Raw genomic sequence first — 21,389 nt, forward strand, 5'->3', positions numbered from 1 at the left:
GGCTGGGCATCTTAAAGTCCATACGCCCAGCCGAGCCATTCTGACGACGTAAATAGTCGCGCGGCGGTCCTTTAAGGGGTTAATTGAAGAATTGTGGCACATAGACCTAATTAAAAATCAAAATGTCATGGTATTTATTTCTATTTGTTGGCTCTTCCATAAAATATATAGGGTACACCCCCCCCCCTTTTTTCTTCCTTTTTGAAGTGGTATGGCTTGCCATGGTATTCCAGTTCTCTTATGTGGTCTGTTTCATAGACCAATATGTTACCAGGTTAAACACTTTGGAAAAGCATTGTGCAGTATTGCTTTAAGAAATGGGGTATGTATATGTGTGTTTTGCAGTAATCTTCTTATCCTCTTTCACTGCCTCACAATAATAAAAAACCTGTAAAACCGTAGAAGGCTCCCTTGACTTGCTTGTCTTTCTCTGATCTCAGTACTTTGAGTCGCTGACCCGTTACAAGCATGCAGCTAGTAAAGTCAGAGCAGTGTCGGATCCCCTAATGTGTTATCTACTTTTTCCAAGTCAGTCATGCAAAGACCAGAGTAACAGTCAATTGGCAGTTTAAAACGGAAAATTTGGTACCAACCAGAGCCTACAGACTTTTCAGTACAGGTTTCCTATAATGATCTGCTTCTGTTTTTCCTAGTGAAGGTTGGAAAATGCAGAGAACCTAATAGGTTGTTGGCGGAAACACCAGAACTTTCCATTCAGATACTTTGCTAAATTACACTAAAAGCTGAATAGTATTCATTGGGGTTGATTTACTAAAACTGAGTGCAAAATCTGGTGCAGCTGTGCCTGCAAACCAGTCGGCTTCCAGTTTTGTTTTTTGTCAAAGCTTAATAGAACAAGCTAAAGTTAGAAGCCGATTGGCTACCATGCACAGCTGCATCAGATTTAGCATTCTTCAGTTTTAGTAAATCAACCCCCATGTGTTTGCGTACTCACAAGTCCCCTTTCCTTATGATCTCTTGTCCATTGAAATGCTCAGAAAACATCTCTTTTAAATATATTAAACAAGAAAACCTCTCCAAACTCACCATGCCAGTTTCTGTCGATTTACCATCGACTCAAAAATAGATTGATCTTGGACCTTATGTCAACTAGTTTGAATCAGTGTACACAATAAAAAGTGGAGTTTTGCGTGTATGAAATTTGCGAAGGGATGCTTATGTTCCTCAAGGCAACAAGTCAGGCGCCGACCCTTGTTGGTGAAAACTTAGTTGGTTGACTTGAGCATCAATTTGCTTTTGGACACTTGCATACACTTGCATACATCGTGTGTGTATGAAACCATGTTAAAGGTGGAGTATGGCCAAAGCTCTTCTGGCCATACTTCTCTTATGGGTCATAGGAGTGCACTTGGTTCTACACTACTGTGACCCAGATTCAGCCGGCAGTGGACTAATGCCCGCTGTTGGCTGATGTCACAGAGCCAGTCTGGGCTCTGCAGTGATCTGAACAATGTCGGATCCATCCAGATGCCTGACCAGCAGCTGGCTCGGCATCTCAGCGCACCGCTGATGGCTTAGGCCAGCCGCTCCCGCCACAGCCTGGTGCTCCAGTGAGTGCTGGTGGGGCAGCGCAAAGTCTATGATTGACAGTCCTCAGCTCTCTGCTCACAGTAGCCTGAGAACTGAGCGATCAGCAGTCTTTGTTCGCTCCTAACTCGGTATTAGAGGCAGTGAAGGAAACAGATTCTGCATCCACCTGAGTGAGTATGTTGTGTTTTTTTTTTTTTTTTTAAACCCGCACTTCTGTTTTAAAGTAACATTTACTCTTAACTACTCTAAAATGTAACTTATTGTAAAAAGAAAAATCAAGAAATCTTGTATGCTTTGTGATCTTTTTCGTAGTCAATTTGCTTCTTTGGGACTGAAATGATGGTTCTTTGGGACTGAAATGATGTAAAATACTGTATTTGTATATATTTTAATATCCAACTTTTGTATAGTGTACTAAACCAATTCCGTACTATGATTGTCTAGCTTAGTCAGATGTAAAAAACGATATAAAATAGATGTTTTTCTTTTATTTGTTGTGTATCTGCTTTTAGGATGATCTAGTAGCTGTATAGATCTGTAGTTGTGACGCAGTTCCTAACAGACTGCTATAACATTTGGATTGCTTTTTTGTGCTGTATTAAGTGAACACATTATTTTACACACTCCACAGAAAGCAGACGCCTTACCCGCTGCCCCTTACCTTTCTCTGCCGTCTGAAACAAACACTGCAAGTTCAACTGCTGCTGTAAATCCTAATGTAAATCTAAGTAATGTCAGATTGGAGGATCCAAACCCTGCCCCATACAGCTCTTACCAAGCACAAGCTGGCCCAATGCGATCACCAAACACTGAGGCAGCTCACATAATGCTAAGAGACCAAGAGCCTTCGTCTTTACCTGTGCACATAGATCCAGCAAAGGTACCTGTGCTACATTGTTGCACCAGTCTGTTCTACTTCCAGTCATACTTGCATCTGAGATTCTTCTTTCTTTAACACCTTCTTCTTTAACCTTGCCTTACTGATGGTACCTGTATTGGTCAGGTGCCTGCAGTAACAAAGGTAGTCAATAAATTGACATTGATAATTTGGAGCAGTTCACTATGCTGCATCTAAATCAACTGGGGTTTACTTTGCTTTTTTCTTGCATGGCTTTCCAGTACTGCATGCTTTCCTTAACAACTTCATTAACCAACCAACTCGCTATAAATGTTGTCTTTTATGTTGCAAAAATCACATTGCTGAAAACCTAACATGTTTTTCCATTTAACATGTTTCCAGCACTGCTTCACACTTCTTAGAGAATGGAAATTCTGCATGTTTGCTGCCATCCTGTGGCTGGTGCTTTGATGTGATTTGATTTATATTATCCTGTGTTTTGTTCTGGTTGTTAACCCAAGGCTTTCTTTTATCATGCAGGTTTTCAGAAAAGAGCCATATTCTATGGAAGATAATCCCAGGCACAACTACTTGATGAAACAACAAGTGCTTAGCCATCAGAGACCAGAGAAAGAAAGCAACCTGAACTTTGATGCCCTTCCATCCTATGCAGAAAAACCAATGAGTAGAGAGTTTGACGCGTCTTACAGATATGAATCTGCTTCAGAATACGTGGATCCATACCCTCATGGTTATGATCCTCGAATACATAGTGATGATCATGTGCCTACTTATGATGAACAGTGGGGTTATTATGATGATAAGCAGCCGTATTCAGGCTCCAGGTCGCAGTTTGAGGGTAAGCATAGGGACTTCGGTGTGAGGCAGCACTCAGAAGAAAGCCTTGAACGCAGCTACTTTCCACAACAGCCTCGTTTTGAAGAGCCTCCTCCTGTTGCCTACGACAATCGACCTCGACCAGCTAAAAACTACAAAGCACCCCAGCTACTATATGAGGAGCCCGCTCCTGCAGAATATGATATGCATATGCGTTATAAGCCAGAGCCTCAAAGCTTTCCTTCTGTACCCACCTCTAGGGCTGCTGAAACTAAACCATATTTTGATCAACATCCAAGAGGCTATGACCATAGTCCTTCCCAGGGATTTAATGCAAAACAAGGGCAATATGACCTTTCTCCTAGAGTGGAAACCATGCCTCTTCCGCCTACTCAGATTAAGTCTGACCTTCTGCCAACCAACAGTAAACCCGTTCCTGCACCAGCCTCTGTGAGTGAAGATGATGATGACCCAGCCCTGAAACCACAGTCTGTTCTTACCAGAGTCAAAATGTTTGAGAACAAGAGATCGGTTCAAGGAGAAAAGAACAAGGACGTTAATGATGTATCTGTTTTAAAGGTACCCAATAGGTTTACTTGGTTATACTTTCATAGCCGGCACTCAAAGGGGTTGATTTACTAAAGGCAAGTATACTGTGCACTACAAGTGCACTTGTTTCAGAGCTTCGTAAATTAGGTAAAATTAAATAATACTCAATCAGATGCAAGGAAAATAAAAAAACAGTAATTTTGCTTGCCCGTGATTGGATAATAGAATAAGTAGAGCTTCCCCTTAGATCTAGAGCAACTGCACTTGCAGTACACTTCCAAGTGCACTTATAGTGCACAGTACATTTGCCTTTATTAAATCAACCTCAATCCGTTACACTGGTCTTTAGGCTAGGTTTACATTTGTGCAGGTAATTACCACTGCTGGACTGCACCCGTATCCCCAGGCCGCAAACATTTGCACAGAATAATGCTTGAGATGTGTGGGGGTGCCAATAATCCACACTGCACTTGCAGTTCCTGTGTGGGCTGTGATTCCAAAAATGAAGCACAGACCTTTTCTCTGCATTTCAGGAGGCACGGCAGCCGCATTGGCGTGAACCAGGCCTTAAGGCTTTTTTTTTCTTTTAGTATTATCTAATGCCTGTACACAACACAAATCTAAGGCTCTATGACATGTGTATTGGTTGCCTTTTGGCAGTATAAAAAGTTGTGATTTCTCAGACTGACATTCTTCACACCATTCACACAAGCTTGCTTTTACTTGCATTCACAGCTTGGGGAAAACGCGTAGAGACTCAATGAGGTTTATTTACCAAAGGCAAGTCCACTTTGCACTACAAGTGCACTTGGAAGTGCAGTCGCTATAGATCTGAGGGGGACATGCAAGGAAAATAAAAAACAGCATTTTTTGCTTGTACATGATTGGATAATAAAATCAGTAGAGCTTCCCCTCATTTCAGATCTTCTCCTCAGATCTACAGTGACTGCACTTACAAGTGCAAAATGGATTTGCCTTTTAGTAAATCAACCCCATTGTGCTTTAAATGCGCTTTGTGATATATATATATATTTTTTTACACACACAAAATAATAATAAAAAAAATATATACCTTTTCTGTAGGGGCCTCCAGTTTTTATTCTTGATTTTGTAAGTTTGTCGCTAACAAAACAATTTTATTTGTTCTATTCTAGGCTCCAGAAGTTGCACCCAAACCAATAACAACTGTTCCAGGACCTGTATCTAAAGCTGTTCCACTGCCTCATTATGATCAAGAAAAGCCAACTTATCGGTAAGGAGGAGATAAACAAGTCTTCAAGGTTCCTTTTGTTATTTAACTGAAAATGGCTAAAGAACAACACATGCATAGTTTATAAGTGCTTTTATTTTTTGCTGCTAATGATATTTTTTACCTCCCGTGACTTATGAGAACTGTGGAGAGATCAGTCACCAACTAAGTGAATGAATGTGCGATCCACTAAAGGGAGTTCATGCTTGCTTGATAAGTACCTCTTTTCTATTTTATATGGTTGCTTTTAAACATATGTTATTTCAGCCGCTCATCACATGGAGATATCTGTCTGTCTGTCTGAGATAGATATCTATCTATCTAATTTTTTTTTTTTTTTTGAGGGTTCTGATGAGTACTTCCTTTTGTCATGGAGTGATAATGGAGCCATTTTCCTAAATCTAAAGGAGTTCTTTAGGAAGTGCTAGTGTTTACCTTCTTCTCGCCATAATATGTAGACCTCCTTTAAAACATATGGAAGGTTAAGCTATAAATACAGTCTAGGGCGGGGGTCTCCAGTCTTTCAAAACAGAGGGCCAGTTTACTGCCCTTCAAATATTAGGGGGGCCGTACTGTGGCCAGTGAAAGTAAAAAGTACTCCGGCATTGGTGGAAGTAAACAATGCCATAGGCCTGATGGTCATTGGGAGTAAAAAAAAAAAAATACATTATTGGTGTCAGTTGGAGGAATAGTACCCCATCATTGGTGTCAGTGGGAGCATTAGACATATTGCCTCATTGGTTTTTGTCAAAGGGAAGAAAAGTGCCTCCATATTGGCGTCGGTGGAAGAAATAGTGTCCCATCATTGGGAGGAATAGTTCCCATCCTTTGTGTCGGTAGAAGGAATAGTGCCCATCTTTTGTGTCAGTAGAAGGAATAGTGCCCATCCTTTGTGTCTGTGGAAGGAATAGTGCCTCATATCAGTGGAAGGAATAGTGCCCCAAGGGCCGGAAAATAGCAAGCAAAGGGTCACATCCGTAGTTTGGAGACCACTGGTCTAGACCACACAATAACAGGTCCTTCTGAGGAGTGCTGGTTTGCAAGATCTACAGCATGGGTACATGTAGATTGTGCTTTCATGGTGCAGGATTTTTCTTAAGGCTTCCATACACAGTTTGAGATTTGGCCAATTCATACTGAATCGGACAGAGTTTGAACTCTGACACCACCCATCTCAACCAAAGTTGATTTGTTCAGTCAACTTTTGTAGTAGTAGCTGGGTGGAAAATTGACAGCCAAACACGTGCAGTCACTGTTTGTGTATTTAGTGTTTTGGGTACCGGTTAAGTTGGACAAGTGACCAAAGCTAGCCATATATGTATGATTGCGTTTGTTCAGTCAGCAGGCTGAATGAAAGAAAAGCAACAGTTTCCTCCATCCACTCCAAAGAGAGCAGATGGACGAATCTCTCCTTGCAATAACTGTATTCTGACAGTCGGCACCCAAAACACTAAATACCCAAACAGTGACTGCACATGTTTGGCTGTGAATTTTCCACACTAGCTTTGGTCACTTGTCCAACTTTACAAGCCTGGATCACACCTAGTCCTCGGTTGTTCATTCAGATTTAGCCTTATGCGACCTAAAAAAAAAAACTGCTTTATAAATGACTGGTGATTCCTCTGAGAACATTCAAAAATGATACAAATAGTTAATTTTAATGCGGACCTTCTACTTGTGCATTTCACACAAGTTATTGTTGTATTTCATTATTTGTTTCAGTGTACCCGAACCTCAGAAACCTCAAGTGAAGCCATCAGAAGATATAGTTCGTGCTAACAATTATGATCCCGAAGAAGACGAGGAATATTATCGGAAGCAGCTGTCCTACTTTGATCGTAGAAACTTTGACAAGCCCACTACTGCTGTTCCTACAAACATCCTCCCTGAACCTTCTAAACCTGGACAGTCTCAGAGCCAAGTTAGCTTTAACAGCTACCCCTCCAAGTACGTTCTGACATGCTGCACTTGTCTCTCTGTGACCTCTTCATTGCACCTACATCCTGACCCTTTGCAGTGAAAGACGTAGCACCTCATGTGTGAAAGCTGTACTTGTGACTTTACTCTTATCTAATGTGTGCTGGGAAGATGGGGCTTCTCTAACGTGTTGTGCTGTCACATGCGTTTGTAATGAAATCATACACTGCAGGTGTATGGATACTTTAAGCACAAGGTGGCAAAGGCTAATTGGCAAACTTACAATCCTCTTTTAAAGTAGATAACCTATAATTATTTCTATCTTGCCAAATTTATAGTGTAGGATCCTTCCTTTTCCATTTAAAAGAAAAATTATAAACCTAGATAGTTTCCATTTAAAAAAAAAAAAAAAAACTATTGTAGTCTGTATAAGCTATTATACACTGCAGTGTATATTCAGTTGCCATGCTAGACTATTAACTATAAGTAATTGTTACTGCTGAAGTGCAATAATGAAATGGCTGCTTAAATAACTGTAAATCTGTAACAAAGATAACCTTTTTAAATGCTGGTTGTGGTTTCTTTTACAGGCTGGCTCCTACATTTATTTAATACAGTTAATTTAGTTAAACCAGGGAGTACATGATTACAGTAAATAATTACAATTAAAAAGTTATTCCTACAGTTATCCGACATATTTATAGGGCACAAATGGACAGGAATATGTGGACTTCAGACAATAACCTAAGCAATTAAAGCACTTTATTACATGCCTTATTTTTGCATGACCTGTACTGTCTCATAAACCTCTCTTGAATAATTGTTTCGGTTTGTTTTGGAGATTACATCTAGGTTATAATACTCACTTTCACACATGCTTTTCCTATGAATTAAATACTGTGTGTGTGTGTGTGTGTGTGTGTGTGTGTGCGGTATGTATGCATCAGAGTGTTTGTATTTTAGGGATTCAACGTGTCTCTAAAAAAATAGTCTACAATTATATTCAACCTTTAGAGACTTAAGCCTAGTACACACTAGTTTTTTTGTTTTTCGTACAACCCAGCAAGCTGCACAAATAAGAGTGACAGCTCAAGTTGGAGCCACTGTTCTAATTGATGATAGTACAGCGATCTGCCTGCTGAGCTGTGGATGCCATTGTCAGAGAACACTGATCGGGAGCCGATCAGCAGACTTTATTTGGTCGTGCCCTTTCCGTCGGCCATCTTCTGTCTGAACGGCTGCAGTACACTCAGGCCGAATGTCGGTTAGGTGAGTTTCTACTGAACCGGCTGATACCGCCAAACATTCGACCCGTGTGTACTAGGCTTTAAAGTAGAACTAAAGGCAAAGCTTTTGTATAGAGTAAGGGAGGATTATAACCCCTGTCAGTTTTTTTTTTGGGGGAGTTGGTGGTCACTTCCTGTCCCATAGCCAAGGCAAGAAGTGAGAGGAAATCTCTGATTGTCACTAGAACTTGTATCCTCATTGTAAGCCTTCCCTCTGTTCTTTTCTCAGTGATAATGATAAACCAAACAAATAGAGAGGATGAATCTCCTTAAATTGGGGAACAAACAGCAGTAAAACCTGACAGGTGTTCTAATCCATCTACATTCTATTTAAATCTGAAAAAAAAAAAGTTTTGCCTTTTTAGTTATCTTTCAAAGTGGGACTATAGACAAAAAGGGAAAATTTGATGCCGTCACTAGCAAAATTACAGTCGTTTTTGTTTTTCTGAGTTTGCTCATAACATTAACTTTTGATCCTGATAGTAGATCTGCTATTTATCCGGTTCCATTAACAGGGTGACAACACAGTTCCTTCTGCAATAAAATCACACAACATCGCTACCCTGTAGACAGGGTAGTCTTGGATGTATTTGTAGGTAGACATTAAAGTGGAACTAAAGTCTCCATACTTGGCTGTCCAGCAATCCTGCACCAGCGTCTTCGTCTAAGTGCTGGTCTAAGGGTCTCTTTGGCTGCTGGGGAATGCAGCATGTGCAGGAGGCCATCATCTCTGCACTCGGAGATTGGCCCAGCACTGTAAGCTGCTCAATTTACATTTTCAGAGGAGATGGCTAGCAGACAGGTTGGGGCATTTTATTGTATGTCTCTTCTGCAATAAAAGCCTGCCTGCTCATGTTTTCTTTCACAGCGGGACTTCAGTTCTGCTTTAAAGACGAAAAAAAAATTACCACTTAACCCAAACTAAGACGTTTATCAAGTTTATTATTTTGGGGAAAAAATCTTTTGCTAAAGGACTGTTGTAAGCACCCTTGTCTATGTTAACTGTTATGTTAGTGAACCATCTAACGTGTCACTTTGGTGGACAGCTTGGCATGTTAATGGAAGTTAAAAAAAATAGCTGTTGATCTTTCATTAGATCAATTACTGTATATATCTACTGGAAGGATCAATCAGCAATAAAATTCTGTTAGGGACTCATGTAAACAAAAAGTCCTGTGGTAATGCTAGTTAATGACTTCATCAAATATGTAATTTCTGACTTTGCTAATTGTTACATTTTAATTACAGTAAAAATTATTTTATCAATTGACACCGTGTTGGTTCTTATAGAATTCTCAGAGGAAAACTAACAAGTTTGCTTAAAGACCAAGTTCCTCAAAATAAATATTTCAGTTGTCGGTAATGCATTGGCACGTTGAGTCACTTTCTTGCTTCTCACTTTTCTCAGGAATCAGAACAAAGTTCTGTAACACTAGTCATTATGAGGAAGTCAGTCTTGTTGGATCTTTCCTTTCCAGTAGTATGCAAGCACTTTTCTTTGCTGCATGGCTAAGTCCCCATGTTTGGAGGAGGGCGAAGCCGGGAACTACAGCGGCATATCTCATTACTGGAGACTGGTTTTTACAGCATTTGCTGGCAGAATGTGGTTTTCCTCCACTGATTGAGCCCCTAAACATCTTCACTTTTTCAGCCTATATTTGTTACCTTTTTATATGGGAAGGGCTGAGCTGTTTGATTAGACTTGGGCTCATCTACCCAGCTGTAGTGTTGTAATAATTGAATATGAAAACTTTTTTATTTTTTCTTCGTTTCCCGTCACTTCTGGTTTCGGCTGCATAGCCGAGTGATGTAGTTAGCCTATCTCAATGACACTGCGTCCTAGGAGTCTTTGAGCATCCTAAGCTTCTAACATTGTGCCATTTCCAGACTGGAAATGATGCGAACGGGTGAAGCTTACGCGCCATTTTTGAGAAATCCCGGATAAGAATAGGCTTTAGATGACCACAGTTGTGATGGCCCCTGCCGGGATTTCTGAAGGGGGTAATAAACTACACTATTGACAGGTACTTGTATGGACATGAATGAGAATATCCAAATTAAATGCAGCGATGCATAAGAATCATGAGGATGTTTTTATTAAAATCTGGGTTAGGAAGACTGTAGCTTCTCTTTAAACTTTTTCAGTGACTTTGTATTCCTCTTTGATGTGCAAATTTGACTTGTCGGTTTTAATACTTTTGATGCAGTTATGCAGCGTTACAAAAGATCTTTATGTAATGGCTTGTATAGATCATGTACTCTACATTCTAGTCACCTGCTGATGATGGTGCTTGATGAATGTGTTTATTACCAGGGGTAGCAATGGGCCAGAACCAAGCAAATGTTACAAGAATTTTCTGCATTTCTCCTACATTTTGTGCCATTATCCATTTGAATTGCTTTGATTTTCAAACTTGGAGTCCACATTAAGCTTAGCATAAGATACCCTTTAGCAGCCAATTAGTCATTAGATCTGTACACTGTGATGCAAGTGGAAGGAATGAAAGCCTTTGTGTGAATGGCTATATGTGCTATCTAAACTATGTTATCAAATAATCATTTGTTATATAATCCAGTGTGTGATAACAATGCTTATGTGATCACTGTGGCTTATGTACTATGTCTTCTCTAAATAGATCCTAGGGACCGCTTAAAGTTTTCTTTCCTCTTTTCTCTCTTAATGCCAGCAATGCACTGCTTTTTCAATGTTTTCCATAAATAACCTTCTTAGTTTAGGAGTTTGTCACTCTTCAGTAGGTAGACTTTGTGTAAGTATTTTCAAAAGAAATACAAAATCTTGCAAGTCTTAATTTACGTAAAGGTAGAATGACCCTTTTCTTTCATTCTTCTGTCACATTTGCTTTGCCACCGCCTAGATTTCTTGGCTCTTACACTAGCTATGACTACTTGAAAAGGAACATCAAGTGGTAAGATTGGCATTAACACAAGGCTGTCTTTTGTCATTCCTCTTAGACTTGCCACAGCATTATGTGCACCCAGCTAAAGTGGTCGTTGTAGGCAGCCTGTTATCTGTTTTTCCTCTACAGATAGAAATAAATATTTCAAGGTCAACCCAAAATCAATCAGCAAATCTAAACCAGTAATGTCTTTAAATCTGCTAAAAAAAAAAAAATGTTGGCCACACTAGTGCACATAAAGCTGGGGGTTCTTATCTGGGATGCTTCCAGTTCCAGTTGGCATTTGTTTGTATGTCCAGTTTGCTGAGCACATCAGCAATGGCGATGAATAAGTCTGTCTGGGAGTAAATCCTGGTTGCATCATCTGTGACTTGGACGGATTTCCTGCTTGCTTTCTTGCTATATTCAATGTTGCTAAAAAAAAAAAAAAAAAAAAGGCTAGCGGAGGAGTTAAATCATACATTTGGAATGGACAGTAAACAAGTCATCTGCCTCTGTTTGTCGAGTTTGTGCTGTTGCATTGACATCCAGATTCTGTGTTCTCCACTCTACGGCGTGGAGGTGGCTGTTTCTCGTTTTGAGTGAATGTATATACGGCAATACCGGTCATACATGAATCACTTAGTGTGTGTTTGAAAGTGGTGAACTGAAGACATTGGCAGTCCGTATTCACTTAATGAATATGAGAACCCATGTCCCAGAATGCAGATCAGGCAAGTAGAAGAAAAACATTTTATTGTCTGATCATTTGGCAAATATATTGATTAGCTAGGTATTATACCTGTCTGCATTCGCTTATAATGGTCTCTCATGCATTCTTAAGTGATTCTTGGTTGATGCCTAAATGTTCAGTTCTGCTATAATTAGTAGCTAAGTGAAATGTTTCCATTGGGATTTAAGCTCCTCTCAGTATGTAATTTTTATTTATCTTTTATTACTGTGGGACTCATTGATGTTTATTCTGACAGGGCAAAACCTGCAGATCTGGACTCTCCTGACAGACCCATAACTGAAAAACGTTTTGACCCGGTCCCTCAAGTAACCTCCCAGTACAACCAGTCTTCTCCAGTGCTTGTCAATCATACAGCACATGCAAAACATCCCCACACAGAGGGTGAGTTGTATATTTCATTTTACTTGATATGATGTTTTAATGAATTGATGTGAGTTTTGGATCAATGGTGTATATAGGATTGTATGTATTCCCCCCCCCCCCCCCCCTTTTATTGGTTGAACTTGATGGACTTGTGTCTGTGTTTTTTTTTGTTTTTTGTTTTTTTTCAACCAGGCCAACTATGAATTAATGTTTAAGAAATTCCTTCTTCCTATATAGTTTGTACTAATAAATGTACATGGGGGAAGGCAATCTTGTATAGATTTGGGGTCTGCTTCAAGTGGGTCTAAAGGCATGAAGTTTTTATTTTTTTTAAATCCTAATGCGTTCTCTACATTAAAGTGAAAAACCTTTTTATGCATGCATCAATTGATCCGGTGCTGTATTAGTCTCCGCCGGCTCTAACACTGAGAACTGAGCGATCAAACACTGCAGATTGCTCAGTTCTCAGAGCTTTATGGGCAGAGAGCTGGTGGTGGCTCTCAGAGGCTGAGCCAGGTGCCAGTCCAGGCATGTGGGTGTATCCCGACCGTATGGTTGCGATCTTTCCTGAGCCTGGACCGGCTCTGTGACGTCAGCTGACAGCAGGCTTTAGCCCACTGTCAGCTGAAAACGGGTCACAAGAGTGCAGAAAAAACTGCACTACTGTGATCCACAGGAGAATTACAGCCAATCGAGCAATGGCTGCACTTCTCCTTTTATTGCTTATCAGTACTGCATAATAGTTGTGCTTTACTGCTCCTTACTAGGCTACTTGTTGGACTTGCCAACTACAAAAAAATAATGCACTCTGTGTTGCTAATAACCCCAAAATTATTAAACTAACTGGTGTGATTGCAGTGCAATATGAAACTTACAAATAATAATTGTATACAATAAAAAAAAATTGGAACAACGTGCATTTAAAAAATGTGCATGTTACATCATTTTCTTTTAAGGTAAAATTTGCAAATATATTTTATAGCATTTGTATCTATAGGGCTTAAATGCCTCTTATACGGCCTTCAGCATTTCGTTTTTTATTTTTATTTTTTAAACGCCTGTAAACACATCTCTCTGTGTTAAATTATGTACACATAGGTGTTTACAGAAGTATATGAGAAGAGCGTGTTCTAAGAGGCGTTATTTTATACACATGTATTCCCCAATAACCAGAATAAACTAAATATGCTGGCCAGTAGATTGCATTTGCTCTCAACCTCATACGTATACGAAAATGCATGCCCTGCCTAGATTTATTTGTTTCTGCCAAGCTCTGGTATGAAAAATGCAGCACATTTTAAGAAAAAACTCCTATGCCCCTGTGCGCGAGGCCTTAAGGTTTTGCTTAGTTTGTTTAATATTTATATGGGTTTGAGCTAGGTAAAAACATGTTCTGACTGTTAAATATAGCATATGTAGATATTTTGGCATGTTCCAAAGAAAAAGTCGCACACTGATGTCTTCACAGGCTAAAATTTAATCAGCTGGCAAGTTTTACCATATGGCCTTGCACCCATGACCATTCATATAACACAGTGGTCATCAACCCTGTCTTCAGGGCCCACTAATAGGCCAGGTTTTATATATTACCTTTGTGAGATGCAGACTAGAATACTGCAATCACTGAGCAGCAAATGATAGTGGGCCCTGAGGACAGGGTTGATGACTACTGGTCTATCATGTTTCATCTGATGGGCTTAATCATAAAGTTCATCAATTATAAGGCCCATTGGGTGGGGCGGTGACCGACTTCAAGCCAGCACCTGGTTAAAGAACGGTCCCCACCACTCCTGCCCCCTAGCGGTCTTGTGAATGGACCATTCCTGACATCACACCCATAGATTAACTCTGGACGTAAGGACAACAGGAACAGTCCACCGCTGGCTGTGGGGAAAGGCACAGTTTTTCTAGAGGATTGATGGATCGGGTAACTATATCCCTAGACAAAACCGAGCACATAACCTGTGCAGTGCGGCCACGAAATTTTTTCATGAAGTTCTGCTTTCAAGCATATAAGGGGAACATGTGGAGGTTTGATGTGGTGCACTTTTCTTCGACTCTTTGTCGCTATTTGATGTAAAATGTATAATATTTTGTCTGTTTTTTTATTTTTTGATTTCTACAGTCAGTTCTGTTTCCCTGGAGCTCACAAATTCCACAGTGACAAAACCAGAACCACCACCACCTCAAACCAAGCCAAGCGTCTTCCGACCTTCCAACAGAGAGGACACAGTTCAGTCAAACTTTTTTCCTCAGAAAAGCTATCCTGACAAAGCTCCGGTTAATGGCATCGAACAGCCTGGAAAAACCATCACAACACCATCATATAACCGCTTTACTCCTAAACCTTACACAAGCTCTGCCAGACCTTTTGAGCGCAAGTTCGAGAGCCCCAAATTCAACCATAATCTTCTGTCCAATGAAGCACAAGGAAAGCCAGAGCTGCCCGCCAAACCTCAGAATTCTCCTCAATCCGTTTTGAAATCAACCAATGTGGCTCCAGAGATAGACGGCATATCCAAGCCAACAGAGAGCAAATCTAAGTATCAACCAAATAATGTTAATGCAGTGCCTAAAGCAGTCCCAGTCAGGTAGTGTTTTAAATATTATATTTCCAATATTGATGTGATGTGATGCTTTTATAAATATTTAACATGTAAAGAATATTCCCTTATCGATGCAAAAAGACAAGACACATTCACCCTTAAAGTAATACCCAGCACACTTTTTTTCTCCCCATAGTTTTATTTTCCAAAGGATTTATAAATCTGTTCAGCTAGCCCTGTGAGGTCTCTGCCACAGAGAGAACCTGGTTCATCTTTAATCACTTGGGGCCAGCCAACCGCAAATGTACTGATCCGCTTCTTCTGGGTAGGGGGTAATATGTGCCACCCTAGTTGTGCTACCATTCGCTGCAGCACAAGCCAATCACTGGGTCCTGGCCAATGATTTGTGGCCAGCACCTGCTGCTCGGCTGAGTGATTTGATGAAAGAGAGCTCTGTGTAGGTAAACAATGTAAAGCTCTCTTCTGACAGCAGCAGGGATCGCTCCGTTGATCCCCGCTGAGCCGGCGGATGACAGGGCGGTACCTGCAAACTGTGCAGGGACCACCCTGTCTTTTCTCTGCTCTCCCATATGGGGGGATCAGATGAACACGGACCGTATGTCCGTGTTCAACCGCTCTGCAGACGGAAGAAAAAATAGTGTTTTTTCCGTCTGCAAAATCGGATCTTTGTGGAGGCGGACGATTACGGGTGTCAGCAGATGTTCATCTGCTGACACCCGCAATCTCATTGGGACCAATGTATGTAATCTCATTGGGACCCTTTGATGGATGAAAAAACGGACATGCATGTGAAAGGGGCCTAAGGCTTTGTCTTCCTGTTCCTAAGTTCGAAGAGTTTGTGAGACTGTGGCCAAGTTTGTGGCAGAAAAAGCAAAGCGGCCATGTTTTCTCCAGCAGTCTAGAAGCCCCCCAAAGTAGCTGATTAGTAGATATGGCTCAGGTGAAGACGTTTTTACTTTGTGACTTTGTTTATTGTCTCAAAGTATATGCCTGGGCAAGTCAAATGCAGGACATCTCTGCAATATGTTTAAATTCCCATTGTTTGGGAACAAATGCTTCTATTGAATTCATTATTTAAAGTAATTGTAAAATATCGCCTTGTAAAACAAACCATGTATTTTAAAATGGAAATGAAAGGCAAACCATCTTTGTAGGGGGGGAAGAGAAGCAGCAGTACACTGAGCTTCCTGTGAATGGCTGTGCAGCTGGGGGGGGGGGGGGGTCAAGTCTGATCGATGGAGGACAGCACACTGAGTTTCCAGCATAGCTAGAGAACTGACCATGGTGTGCTTTCCTGCTTAGTGTGGTCAGTTTTTAATAGGAAAGAGGGACCGGCAGGGACACCAGGGACTTCACATAAAGGAAGCAATACAAAGAGAACAGGATACTTGCTCATATAAGTAAACGGAACAGCAGCCACATCAGGAATATAAAGTGTTTGGGTAATAAACGCTTTAACTTGCAGCTAAATGTTTTTTGTTATTGCTTTTTTTATTCGCTTTGCTCAGACGCATACATTCAGGCTACATTCACACTTCTGCAATTTGGCATGCGACTTTGGACACCAAAGTCACAAAACAAGTCACACCCCTTGTTTTTAAATGACAACCTTTCAAATATGTGCGACTTAAAATCGCAGCGACTTTAAAAGTTCCTACACTACTTTGGTCTGACTTTCATGAGACCTCCGTGCCATGGACTGCACTGTAAACCCTCAAAAATCGCATGAAAGTCACACCTGAATGTTATACATGTGACAGTTGTGCTACAGTTATCCATTTTCATTGGTCAAAGCCAAAGTCGCATCCAAAGTGGTGCTGTACAAGTGTAGATGGAGCCTTAATGTTAGAGATCTGATCCATGAAGAACTGTTGTGGCCAGTCCAGTTATTGTGTCTATAATCTACCATAATTTGCAAAATACTGACTGGTGGGGGATTTTTTTTTTTTTACAACATGGTGCTTTATTGTACAGAGAGAAATAAACATACAAAACATGCAATGATACATCTTGTACAAGTGAAACAAGTACAACACATGCCGGGTATACACAGACAGTACCGGTGCGTATCGAATAACACTGGATTGTCTAAGCCAAACAAAGAGAAAAAAAATAGAAACATGGAAGGCCAGGTAACCGAATTTCCTATTAGGGACGCCCACAAGGTCAGCCAAGCGCATACAAACACAGATATATAAACAGGCTCAGTTGGAGAGATCATTACACGAGGCAGCAGTCCCTAGCCACGGGTCCCAAATTTTGCCATATTTGGCCGGGCAGCCCCTATGAGCATAGATTTCCTTTTTATATGGAAGTACACAATTAACCTCAGAGATCCACCCCGGAGAGAAGGTGGCACAGCCTGGAGCCACCTCCACGCCACGAGCAGCTTGGCAATGAAGAGTGACTCTTGGACAAATATCTTGTGGTATTTATCCGAATCGGGGTCCGGAAATATCACCAGTAAACATTGCTTAAAGCATAGTGTCAGGGGCGACCCCATCTCGTCGTGAATAAATTGCACAATGTACATCCAGTAATCCTGTATAACCGGGCATGACCAGAGAAGGTGAAAGGAGGTACTGGAGGGACTGTCACATCTGGGGCAAAGTGGATTATGGTCGGGTTTATATTTGGCCATGTGTATAGGAGTCAAATAAGATCTATGTAGAATGTAAAGATGTGTAAGACGGTCTGACAATTTAGTTGAGAGTTTTTTGCTGGTTTCTAGAGAATCCTCCCATTCATCATCTGACTGGGGGGGGATTTACTTAAATTGGAAAATGTGCAAAATCTGGTGCAGCTCTGCATAAAAACCAATCCACTTCCAGGTTTTATTGTCAAAGCTTTATTGAACAAGCTGAAGTTTGAAGCAGATTGGCTACCATGCATTGCTGCACCAGATTCTGGATGCTCCATTTTTTTCCCCTTTTATTCAAACAGTTTTATTGGGTCAGATAAGAAAAATTTACAAATGATACAATTTTACAGGAAATGTCAGGTGTGACAATTTCGACAACCAGTATTATGATCAGACATCCCATAAACAGTATCTTGCGTAGCGAGACTTAGTAGTGAATGCTCCTGTTTTAGTTCATCTCCTCAATGTGTTGGCCTAGGAATGCAGATCTAATTTATTAATTCCACTTATTTATATTTCCTACTTTTCTACGTATTATCTGTGTTTTCCTTACCAAATATTTCTATTTTAGTCCCTCTGCCCTTGAAGACGACGATGAAGATGAAGCCCACACTGTGGTGGCAACTGCTCGAGGCATCTTTAATAGCAATGGCGGTGTGCTGAGTTCCATAGAGACGGGTGTCAGTATCATCATACCTCAAGGAGCGATCCCTGACTGCATTGAGCAGGAAATCTACTTCAAGGTCTGCAGGGACAACAGCATCTTACCACCTCTGGATAAGGAGAAAGGTTTGAGGCCTCTAATGATTTTTCTATTAGAAGAATATAATTGCATAGCTCACTTCTTTGTAAATATGATTTCTTATATTTGGTTTTCTTTTTTGCAGGAGAAACGTTGCTTAGTCCTTTAGTAATGTGTGGACCCCATGGATTAAAATTCCTGAAGCCAGTGGAGCTGCGCTTACCACACTGTGCGTCTATGACTCCTGATGGTTGGTCTTTTGCTCTAAAATCATCCGACACCTCGTCGGGTACGCTTTTTCCATCTGTCCTTTTGGGTCGTTTGGTTGCTCTCGCTTACATAGCATGAATCACCGGATACCAAGATTTGGTCAATTGAATTCATACATTTGCATTTCCGTTTTCACTTTCATTTTTTTCCACACATGTACGGCTTTTTAGAACCTAAAACTTTTGTATAGCATTTTTCCAGTTGTGCAGGTTTATTATTTTTTCTGTGCTTGTATATTTTAAAGTAGAAACTGCTTAAAGTGGTTGTAAACCCACTTTTTTCACTTTTACCTACAGGTAAGCCTATAATAAGGCTTACCTGTAGGTATAAAGAATATCTCCTAAACCTGTACGGTTTAGGAGATATTCCCCTCGCAATGCGCCGCTGATTGCAGCGGCGCATGTGCAGGGGGGGATCCACGGCGGAAGGACCGGCAGCCGCCGGACCTTGCCGAATTTAAATCTCCCGCGCGCACGCGCGGGAGTGACGTCATCGCCGCTCCAGCCAATCACAGCGCTGGAGCGGCGATACCCGGAAGACACGCCGGAGCAAGATGACATCTCGCTCGGCGTGGACCAGGTAAGTGTTCTAAACCTCGTTCCGAGGTAAGTATTTCATAATCAGCCAGTATGCGGTGCATACTAGCTGATTATGCCTTTTGCCTTGCAGGTTTGAAAAAAAAGTTTATGCGGTTTACAACCGCTTTAAGTGTTTAGGTCCCCAACTGTATAATGGAATCGCATTACCATTCTTCATAGGAAATGGGCAAAATTGTGTGTGGTGGCAGTGCATGGTCAGCAAGTATGAAATGTCAGCCATCTGGTAAAAAAAAAAGAAAAAAAAAGTAACATAGATTTAACTAAACTTGAAAAGTATACATATGCTTCAATGACGCACATGCTTCCCTTACATAGGTGTTGGCTATGTCACCTTGATGCATAAACCTGTCTGAATGTTTTCAGTTTATAGAAAAATGAATCGCGTAGAACGTTGGAAGTTTTAGGAAATGTACCTTCCCCCTCTCACACTACATAGCCAGGCATGTAACAACACTGTTTTCATATTTAAGTTGTGTAGACTGCTGTGTCACCTTACTGATCAGGTAAAAAGAGCCGCAATACCTCTGATTTATGTTCTAGTTGGCAGGCAGTTGACTTATGTTCTATGATAGGTGTTTATGAGTCTGTGATCAGCTGATCAGGATCACCGCTGATCAGTCCATTAACGGTTTATGAAGAAACGATGATGGGGGGAGGACATGTTCTCCACCGATCACCTCTCACACACTGAGAAGCTGTCACTGACTGACACAGAAACAGCCAATTTATGAAGCTGCGATCCTAGCACTTCACTGGTGATCTCAGATGTCATTATTCACCCTCCCTGATTCACCAGTGTAGAGGTGGAGAATCTGGGCGTGAAGAGAAGAATCCCAGGGAAGGAGAAATATTTTTGACTTCCTCGTTCAGATCCCCCAAGCCACTACCATGTCCCCCTGCCATGGAGGAAGGGGGAAGATGAAATAGAGATCGCAATTTTCTTTTCAATTATTTTTTATTGGCTCAAAAAGAGAAGCAATTACAATATTGCATGGATCGTGTGTGTGTGTGTGTGTGTGTGTGTGTGTGTGTGTATGTGTGTGTATATGTGTATATATATATATATATATATATATATATATATATATATATATATATATATATATATATATATATATATATATATATATATATATATATATATATATATATGCTGTTACTGATTAAAATTTTCGCGTTCGATTTTTTATAATTGATTCATCGACTAATTTCGATTAATTAGAACGCACATACATTTTTCGGATCACCACTGTAATATCCACAGACCTCTCCCCCACTGTAATATCCACAGACCTCTCCCCCACTGTAATATCCACAGACATCTCCCCACTGAAATATCCACAGACCTCTCCCCCACTGTAATATCCACAGACCTCTCCCCCACTGTAATATCCACAGACCTCTCCCCCACTGTAATATCCACAGACCTCTCCCCCACTGTAATATCCACAGACCTCTGCCCCACTGTAATATGGTCCACATCTCCCCCACTGTATAGGAAGAGGAGTGCTTGCTTAGTCTTACAAGAGAAGCCGGCTGAACGCGCCGCTCTAGGCAGCCGCCAGGTGGACCAGGATGGCCACCGCTCCGGGAGCTAGGCCGAAGCCGCGGCCTTTCCTATGGCCGAGGCAGCAGCGGAGCTTCGCAGATTACGTGGTGTGCCGATCCGCATATGGTGACCCGTTCAGATCACGCATCATTTACAATCTGTTGCACCACTAGTACCGCTCAAAGAATTTTGATCGATCAAAAAATGTAAGCCCTAATATATATACACACACACACATTTTTATATATATATATATATATATATATATATATATATATATATATATATATATATATATATATATGTGTATGTGTGTGTGTGTGTGTGTGTGTAAGGGGACAGATATTTTGTTAATGAGGTGGGCAGTCTGGAATGTCCGTGTACTGATAATTTATTGCTGCTTAATAAACAGACATCTCTGTTTCAGTGAATTTCTGGTACTGTAATCTTGTTGCGTCTCACGAGATTCCAGTATCGGGGGTCGTTTTCCACTGTTCGAAGCTTTTGTAGATAGCTTCACTCCTCCAAAGGAGAAGCGATCTACACTGTTTTCAGTGAATACCATAGAATGGAGCAGTGTGACATCAGTCTTTTATAAATGTTAAAACTACAACAATATTATAAGGCCAACAATAATGCTGCCGTTGCAACCACGGCAGTATTTGTTGCCTATCCCTGTGCCATTAACTTTTGGATATTGTAATTTTTTTCTGTTTTTTTGTTTTAGTGCCTTTTTAGATGTAAGAAATCGCTCCACTTTAATCCTACTTCGCCGCAGGT

The 21,389-nt window shown here is 40.8% G+C and overlaps 1 protein-coding gene across 10 annotated transcripts in view; it reads left to right on the forward strand.

Annotated features, from left to right (window-relative positions):
- Positions 1 to 21,389, forward strand: part of TJP1 (tight junction protein 1) — a 539,980-nt gene that overhangs the window by 502,683 nt on the left and 15,908 nt on the right. For 7 of the 10 annotated variants that reach the window (XM_040342798.1, XM_040342800.1, XM_040342803.1 and 4 more), the window contains 8 exons: positions 2,183 to 2,431; positions 2,930 to 3,805; positions 4,930 to 5,027; positions 6,747 to 6,971; positions 12,114 to 12,259; positions 14,367 to 14,832; positions 18,021 to 18,238; positions 18,337 to 18,480. In XM_040342798.1, coding sequence (XP_040198732.1) covers positions 2,183 to 2,431; positions 2,930 to 3,805; positions 4,930 to 5,027; positions 6,747 to 6,971; positions 12,114 to 12,259; positions 14,367 to 14,832; positions 18,021 to 18,238; positions 18,337 to 18,480 — 2,422 coding nt within the window. The remainder of the gene's footprint in view (positions 1 to 2,182; positions 2,432 to 2,929; positions 3,806 to 4,929; positions 5,028 to 6,746; positions 6,972 to 12,113; positions 12,260 to 14,366; positions 14,833 to 18,020; positions 18,239 to 18,336; positions 18,481 to 21,389) is intronic. The other 3 variants (XM_040342802.1, XM_040342808.1, XM_040342801.1) reach the window with 2 other exon arrangements.

This window comes from Rana temporaria, chromosome 3, assembly GCF_905171775.1.
Source record: "Rana temporaria chromosome 3, aRanTem1.1, whole genome shotgun sequence".
Classification (NCBI taxonomy): Eukaryota; Metazoa; Chordata; class Amphibia; order Anura; family Ranidae; genus Rana; species Rana temporaria.